Below are 8,835 nucleotides of genomic sequence, written 5' to 3'. Positions count from 1 at the left end.
CAGGGGTTGGAACTTGCAACCTTCCGGTTACTAGTCCAACGCTCTAACTACTAGGCTGCCCTGTCGCCCCTCCACTCTAACCACTAGGCTACCCTGCCGCCTCTACACTCTAACCACTAGGCTGCCCTGCCGCCTCTACACTCTAACACCTAGGCTACCCTGCCGCCTCTACACTCTAACCACTAGGCTACCCTGCCGCCCCTCCACTCTAACCACTAGGCTACCCTGCCGCCTCTACACTCTAACCACTAGGCTACCCTGCCGCCCCTCCACTCTAACCACTAGGCTTCCCTGCCGCCCCGACATGAGTGAAGACAAGACAGTATGTCACGCCACACTGCATTTTATAGACAGGTTGGTTGTTTAGCAACAACCGACACGCGCAACTATGGGGCAAAACAGATGGATGGCATAGAATGTTGACAACATGTAAACTTGTTGTCTCTCAAATACATTGTTACAGTTGTTGGTTAGCTAGCTAGCTAGGGAATTTTTGCATGTTAGCATTGACATGAAATCAGTCAAAACACCTCATAACAAGAAATGGTATCAAGAACAAGATTAAACTAGCTGAAATGAGTCACTTACGATTCCCCACATGGCAGTTTCTTATCATTGTTGGTAGCTATCTGGCCATCCAGAACCATGGCAGTTTCTTATCATTGTTGGTAGCTATCTGGCCATCCAGAACCCTGGCAGTTTCTTATCATTGTTGGTAGCTATCTGGCCATCCAGAACCGTGGCAGTTTCTTATCATTGTTGGTAGCTATCTGGCCATCCAGAACCATGGCAGTTTGTTATCATTGTTGGTAGCTATCTGGCCATCCAGAACCATGGCAGTTTCTTATCATTGTTGGTAGCTATCTGGCCATCCAGAACCATGGCAGTTTGTTATCATTGTTGGTAGCTATCTGGCCATCCAGAACCATGGCAGTTTCTTATCATTGTTGGTAGCTATCTGGCCATCCAGAACCATGGCAGTTTCTTATCATTGTTGGTAGCTATCTGGCCATCCAGAACCGTGGCAGTTTCTTATCATTGTTGGTAGCTATCTGGCCATCCAGAACCATGGCAGTTTGTTATCATTGTTGGTAGCTATCTGGCCATCCAGAATCACAACTCAAGCAGACTTTTGGGCTCCTGAGTGGCGCAGTGGTCTTAGGCACTGCATCTCAGTGCTAGAGGCGTCACTACAGACACCCTGGTTCAAATCCAGGCTGTATCACACCCAGCCATGATTGGGCGGTGCACAATTGGCCCAACGTCGTCAGGTTTAGCCGGTGTAGGCCATCATTGTAAATAAGAAGTTGTTCTTAACTGACTTGCCTAGTTAAATAAAAATAAAATACTTCTGCTGATGTTGTCAGCTGACCCGTCCATAGTGACAGGTCACGTGGATATAGTAAGGGTGTGACGTGACTGTAAAGTTCTTTGATATTAAGCACAAGGGATGTTCCCATAGGTTGTTTGGCGACTTGTTACAAAACACAGTAACTCCCCCATACAGAAGATGCCTTTGTCCAACGACTCTTATGTGTAATGGAACTGAGTAATGATCAAAGGCTAGGTCTAACTCAGATTGTAGCTGAATATGCACATAAACTAATAATGGGGAAGGAAATTATTAGGACTCATCTCTTCAGTAGGTCCTATGATTGAGTGTAGTCTGGCCCAGGAATGTGAAGGTGAATGGAAAGGCACTGGAGCAATGAACCGCCCTTGCTGTCTCTGCCTGGCTAGTTCCCGTCTCTCTACTGGGATTCTCTGCCTCTAACCCTTTTACAGGGGCTGAGTCACTGGCTTACTGGTGCTCTTCCATACCGTCCCTGGAGGGGTGCATCACTTGGGTGGGTTGAGTCACTGATGTGATCTTCCTGTCCGGGTTGGCGCCCCTTCTTGGGTTGTGCTGTGGCGGAGATCTTTGTGGGCTGAACTCTGCCTTTTCTCAGGATGGTAAGTTGGTGGTTGAAGGTATCCCTCTAGTGGTGTGGGGGCTCTGCTTTGGCAAAGTGGGTGGGGTTATATCCTGCCTTTTTGGCCCTGGGGTCTCCTGACCCCTCCTGTCTCAGCCTCCAGTATTTACGCTGCAGTAGTTTATTTGTCGGGGGGCTAGGGTCAGTCTGTTATATCTGGAGTATTTATCCTGTCTTATCCGGTGTCCTGTGTGAATTTAAGTATGCTCTCTCTAATTCTCTCTCTTTTACTCTCTCTTGGAGGACTTGAGCCATAGGACCATGCCTCATGACTACCTGGTCTGATGACTTCTTGCTGTCCCCAGTCCACCTGGCCGTGCTGCTGCTTCAGTTTCAACTGTTCTGCCTGCGGCTATGGAACCCTGACCTGTTCACCGGACCTGCTACCTGTCCCAGACCTGCTGTTTTCAACTCTCTAGAGACAGCAGGAGCGGTAGAGATACTCTGAATGATTGAGTATGAAAAGCCAACTGACATTTACTCCTGAGGTGCTGACCTGAGGTGCTGACCATCCTCGACAACCACTGTGATTATTATTATTGACCCTGCTGGTCATCTATGAACATTTGAACATCTTGGACATGTTCTGTTATAATCTCCACCCCGCACAGCCAGAAGAGCCTGGTTCCTCTCTAGGTTTCTTCCTAGGTTTTGGCTTTTCTATGGAGTTTTTCCTAGCCACTGTGCTTCTACACCTGTATTGCTTGCTGTTTGGTTTTAGGCTGGGTTTCTGTTCAGCACTTTGTGATATCAGCTGATGTAAGAAGGGCTTTATAAATACATTTGATTTGATTTTGAAATTAAAAGGAAAACAATATGACAGTACATTTTTCATCAGAAGCAAAGAATTCATAGCGGGCTCATTTATAGTTCTTAACTACATGCACTGTTGATATGTCCGTCACAAAACAAAACAAACATGAGCAGGGAGGGAGGGGGTATTACCATATCACTTCTGCCTTGGTACACTCCCTCATTCTCTCACTGCAATGTCCACAAATGGCAGCTATTAGAATCCGCTAGCTACAATCTCAGTCACCTAAATGCTCAGTAAATCAACTCGTTGGGGGGGGGGATTAGCTAACATCCCACAAAGGATGCATTTCTTGCGGCTGTAATTCCCGAAAAAGGGGGAGAAGAGGAAAAGAAGATAGAAAGTCTAAACCAAGATTTAAAAAAAAAAAAAAAAAATCTGAATTGTTGGGCCTCACTGGGTAAGAAATCGATTAGTTAGCTTGCAAACTAGCTAGTTAGCTTAGCTGCTTAAGTAGTTAGCATCTGCTTCTCTCTGCGGTGGCCTCGAACGAGACCGCGGCTTGTAGCACTACTGCTAGCCCCCCCTGCTGCTTCTGTGGTCATGAAAAGATGCTTTTGTCTGAAAAGGAGGGACACTGTGCCGCGAGTAACAGTTAAGTCTATACGAGAGATTTAACGAGATGATGACACATTTGGAGTAATATATATGGATTGTATATTGTTGCTAATTTTGCTTTGCATAATTAACCTGCTAACGTAACTAGCTACCGATGGTGCATGCTAACTTTGTCTTTCGTTGTCTTTTCTTTCGGAGCGAAAGATGCTAACGTTCGTTAGCTTGCTAGCTTTGTTTACTAACTTAATTAACCAGTTCTACTGTTACCATATTATGGCAAGCCGTGTTGGTTATTTTAATAGACTTGTAGTTACCTCGTTAAGTTAGAAATGTGAATGAACACGTTAGCTAAGTAGCTAGCTAGCACTGGCTGTGTTCGTTAGCTGCCTGCCGATGTTTTGCTAACGTTAAGCTATGTGCCAATGTCAAGGACTCACACAATCAGCTAGCAAGCATTCTCTTACCAAAGAGTAACTTTCGCTGCTAGTTAGCAGCGTATGTCTTTCTACAGCCATATATATATATATATATATTTACTAACGTTACCTAGCTAATGAACTAACTATATTTAGTTGGAGGAAGCTCGCTAGCTAGGTCTGTAGGTAGGCTAGGTTCCCAGTCAATACAGCAGGCCACTTATTTAGCTAGTTTCCTACACAGTGCATTCAGTCATACAACATTGTTGTTTTTTCATCCAAGGAAATTGTGCTGGCTACACACCCAATGGAGATATTTACTCTCATGCACACCAAGCAAGGTATTCTGCAATCTTGTGCCTATTTGTTGGCAAGAAAGTGTATATAGATAAGCTATAATGGTATTCCTTTGCATGGCTTTCGGGTCACTCAGAATATTGTTGAGGCCTCAGATATAATAGTAAACAGCCAAGAGATGCAGGCATTTACTCTTTGAGTTGAGTGAGTCTACAGCTAAGTATAATTGCAGTTTAGTCTCAAACTCTTTGTATCAGCCACCTAACTTTTAAAAACAGAAATGCATACTTCTTCCTATCTAGGCCTATGGAATGTGATTGGCACATTTTGTTAACAGTTTTGTAAGAATTAAAATGTAATAGCCAAATTGGAGTCATTAAATTCGCAAAATGCAGGGATAGCTGGTAAATTCGTTTTTGGTCTGGTAGTCTGTAGTCAGTGCTTGGTGCTCTGCCAAGGCATACAGAAGACCTAGTTACTGTAACTTTCTTACTATATTAATTTGTTCTGGGATGTTGTTGTTGCTGGATTTGTTCAGTTTGAAAGGTTTGATCATCTTTACTGGGGTGTACGTGTTAACTTGTCCTGCATGAGGTAGGCAAGGCGAAATGCTTGAGAACCATCTCTGTGCAGAAAAGTAATTCAAATCCGATGATGGACCTGGCTAATTTTAGCTGACACTTGTTCAGCAATTCATTGGATTTAGCCTCAGACATGATTCTTACATGAAGAGAGAGGAAGTTGTGCGTCTGGTAAGTCATTGTCCGGGATTACAAATGGGTAAATAAATATGAGTTACACATTGAAAGACCTCAATATACAGCTTTTAAACAAAGTAGCCACTACTTTCAATTTAGATGTGTTGGTAGCCTAGGCCTTTTTGTTTGGAATGCTGAGACATTTTGGTATTCCTCCCCTTCCATCTTGCGTGCGGTAGTTTTCTTTATGTTAATTTTAATAATATGAGAGAGGAGGGAAGCTAAATGAAGAACTGGTTCTTGAGGAAGTGACCCATGATTTCACATACCTGCTTTGAGCTAAATGAAGAACTGGTTCTTGAGGAAGTGACCCATGATTTCACATACCTGCTTTGAGCTAAATGAGGAACTGGTTCTTGAGGAAGTGACCCATGATTTCACATACCTGCTTTGAGCTAAATGAGGAACTGGTTCTTGAGGAAGTGACTCATGATTTCACGTAACTGTTGTGGGAGCATAACATTTGGGTAGTTTCCGTTTACTACATTTGCCCAAGCAGTTGACTTAACACTTAAATTGATGTTTGTTTGAGTTTCTCTTCAGAAAAAGGGGGCAAGGAAGCCAATTGTTGTAAAGTCCTACTGTATTAGGGTATGTAGGCTGTTTTTGTTTTCTTCATGTGAGGACCAAAGCTAGCCTAATGCAAGCTGACTACTTAACTCACTACCTATTCTAACTGTCCTTGCTCTCAAACTAATCTAGGCCTGTTAATGACACATTCCAGGCTCTCTGTGTGTGTGTGTGTGTCAAGTGTGTTCACTTGCTGTTCAGCTCCTGTTACTGTAAGCAGAGATACAGCGCCTGGATGGTCTCTGCAATCTTGGCAGTCGTGTTCCTCCCTGTCTCCTTAGCAATGTCTTTTTTCACAAGAGGAATTCAGATAGGACTCTGCTCGGTATGGACCTGCTTCGCCCCATTAGCAGCCACACATGTGAGTGGTATGTACATAGTGAACAACAGTGTAATGTGTGGCGACCATGGCCGGACCCCTCTGCTTGTGCATGTATGGGTGAGTTGTGCATTTGAGCTTCTTGGCTAGCCCAGCGACCCACCTAACCTCTGCTGTTGACAAATGCTGGATTCCTACATGCTATACCAGCCACTATTCATTTGTTCTCACTGTTTATGCACATGCTTGTGTGTACGGCTATGATGTCCAGCTTCTTCCTGGTTCTGTGAATGAGTGAGTTACCTGGTTGTACAGTAGCCTAATATATCTGTCACTGTCAGGTGCCTGCCACCAAGTCACTTGTCAGGTTGCTCTCTCTAGCCTGTCACCATCAGCTGCTTCAACTCCAGTGACTTGGGGGTTTCTGTCCCCTCCTAAACCTGTGGTATACATTTCACATCAGTTGTTCCCTTTGCCTCAAACTGCTCCTGTTTACCTCACGAAGTTGACACAGCCTCTTTATGTCAGTTGTTTTGGCAAGGGAGCCGGGTAGCCAAGGAGATGCCAGGCGGGAGGGCCCCGGTTGCCTAGGTAGCCTCCAGAGTGTGTTGCCTGCTCTGTGCAAACTCCAAAGAGTTCAGCTCTCATTAATATGCTGCTATGTTTTGATGTCCCCCCCAAGTCTCAATATTCAGCCCACTTAAAAAGAGAGAACAAAAGGGGAAAATCCAACATAAAGTATGTGAAATCCTATTGCCTGGAATGACAGCTGGGATGAAGTACTACCACAGTCATACAGTAGGCTTGTGCATCTGGACACTGCTTCGACAACTGGCATAAAAAAATAAACCTAGCCAAGTGTTCACAGTTCTTCTCCCTACATTCTCTTTTTCCCCTCCGTTACGCGTCTCAGTCAGATTGGATCTGACCACTCCCTCTACAGACACCAGCGTGCTGCGCACCCAAGCTCCCATTGGGTCTATAAGAAAGGATGGGATACACAAAGAAAACTGTAGACATTTCTACCAAATCACCACAGCTTTAACTCCAATTAAAAATATACTGGTTTATAAAAGTAGGGAAATATGTGTTCCAACTAAGAGCTGTGGTTTTGGAATATTTTAGGCTTTTTTTTGTTGCAAACTGCTCTAGTGTGCCTTTTTTTTAGAGTAGGTGACAACCCCCTCCCCCTAAACCTAGACAGGTTCCAGACTGAAATATGCAGCAAAAATGTTTTGAAGGCAAATACCATTTTCATTCGTCAAGGAGCCTACGTTGTTTCATGTTTAACAAAAGACCACTAAGATTAAACTCCCAAATCAAACGCAGGGCAAAAGAAACCACCAGATGTGGGTATCTACTGATTTAAAAAGGGGAAGATTATTTGCTTTCTAATGCTGTTTTTGTCTCAACTCCCATTTTGGTGAAGGCTAATAACAACCTGTTGAAAAGAGAGTAAACGGTGCACAGTGATATTGATGAGGAAGACACACTTGTTTCAGAGTAAACGGTGCACAGTGATATTGATGAGGAAGACACACTTGTTTCAGAGTAAACGGTGCACAGTGATACTGATGAGGAAGACACACTTGTTTCAGAGTAAACGGTGCACAGTGATATTGATGAGGAAGACACACTTGTTTCAGAGTAAATGGTGCACAGTGATATTGTTTCAGAGTAAACGGTGCACAGTGATACTGATGAGGAAGACACTTGTTTCAGAGTAAACGGTGCACAGTGATACTGATGAGGAAAACACACTTGTTTCAGAGTAAACGGTGCACAGTGATATTGATGAGGAAGACACTTGTTTCAGAGTAAACGGTGCACAGTGATACTGATGAGGAAGACACACTTGTTTCAGAGTAAACGGTGCACAGTGATATTGATGAGGAAGACACACTTGTTTCAGAGTAAACGGTGCACAGTGATATTGTTTCAGAGTAAACGGTGCACAGTGATACTGATGAGGAAGACACTTGTTTCAGAGTAAACGGTGCACAGTGATACTGATGAGGAAGACACACTTGTTTCAGAGTAAACGGTGCACAGTGATACTGATGAGGAAGACACACTTGTTTCAGAGTAAACGGTGCACAGTGATATTGATGAGGAAGACACACTTGTTTCAGAGTAAACGGTGCACAGTGATATTGATGAGGAAGACACACTTGTTTCAGAGTAAACGGTGCACAGTGATATTGATGAGGAAGACACACTTGTTTCAGAGTAAACGGTGCACAGTGATACTGATGAGGAAGACACACTTGTTTCAGAGTAAACGGTGCACAGTGATACTGATGAGGAAGACACACTTGTTTCAGAGTAAACGGTGCACAGTGATATTGATGAGGAAGACACACTTGTTTCAGAGTAAACGGTGCACAGTGATATTGATGAGGAAGACACACTTGTTTCAGAGTAAACGGTGCACAGTGATATTGATGAGGAAGACACACTTGTTTCAGAGTAAACGGTGCACAGTGATATTGATGAGGAAGACACACTTGTTTCAGAGTAAACGGTGCACAGTGATATTGATGAGGAAGACACACTTGTTTCAGTAGCACGAGTCGCAGTTCAAATGGCACGGACAGTCCTTCATTTAGCAAATTACCTCGACTCACAAAGGCCATTGACAATGGCTGCATATTAACTGCAATGAAATCTGTAATCAGTGTATTTCCCCCCCCCCCCCCCCCCCCCAACTTTTAACCACGGTGCACACAGAGGACTTTATATCCGTGGCAGACAACTAGAAAGATGCATATCCCCTCTTACTAACGGTACAGCGTTATTGCGTTGGGTAAACATATTTGTTGACATTTTCTCCCTTTATGACGATGATGATGATGATGATGATCGGGACCTGTTCGCAGGGCTTTAAATTAAAAATAAATATTGGGAGCAATGATGCGCCTAACTTAGTTATGAAAACCACAGAAAATATAAACAGAAAATATATTTTTTATTTGATTGAGATACAGACTATATGAATTCGATCTAGGCTATGTTTAAAGCACGTGTTGTCCCCCAAAACTAATATGTAACACTTTAAAAAATATGATTTAACTATGAAAGCCTGCCCACCAAGATTAAACTCACAAAAAATATATTTGTTTACTATAAA

General features: G+C 43.4%; 1 protein-coding gene across 2 annotated transcripts in view; it reads left to right on the top strand.

Annotated features, from left to right (window-relative positions):
* The first annotated feature begins 2,940 nt into the window (after nt 1-2,940).
* The window catches only part of mvb12ba (multivesicular body subunit 12Ba), a 50,646-nt gene continuing 44,751 nt past the window's right edge, over nt 2,941-8,835 (top strand). The window contains exon 1 of one of the 2 annotated variants that reach the window (XM_021601552.3): nt 2,941-3,187. Coding sequence is in view for 1 of the 2 variants with exons in the window: in XM_021601551.3 (XP_021457226.1) it covers nt 3,331-3,381 (51 nt within the window). In the remaining variant the exon portion in view is untranslated. Of the gene's footprint in view, nt 3,382-8,835 lie in introns of both variants that reach the window. The other variant, XM_021601551.3, reaches the window with a different exon arrangement.

The sequence above is a fragment of the Oncorhynchus mykiss genome, chromosome 5 (assembly GCF_057628025.1).
Source record: "Oncorhynchus mykiss isolate SJ-2025 chromosome 5, ASM5762802v1, whole genome shotgun sequence".
Classification (NCBI taxonomy): domain Eukaryota; kingdom Metazoa; phylum Chordata; class Actinopteri; order Salmoniformes; family Salmonidae; genus Oncorhynchus; species Oncorhynchus mykiss.
Note: the sequence above shows the minus strand (reverse complement) of the source record. Positions and strands in the feature narration are given on the sequence as shown.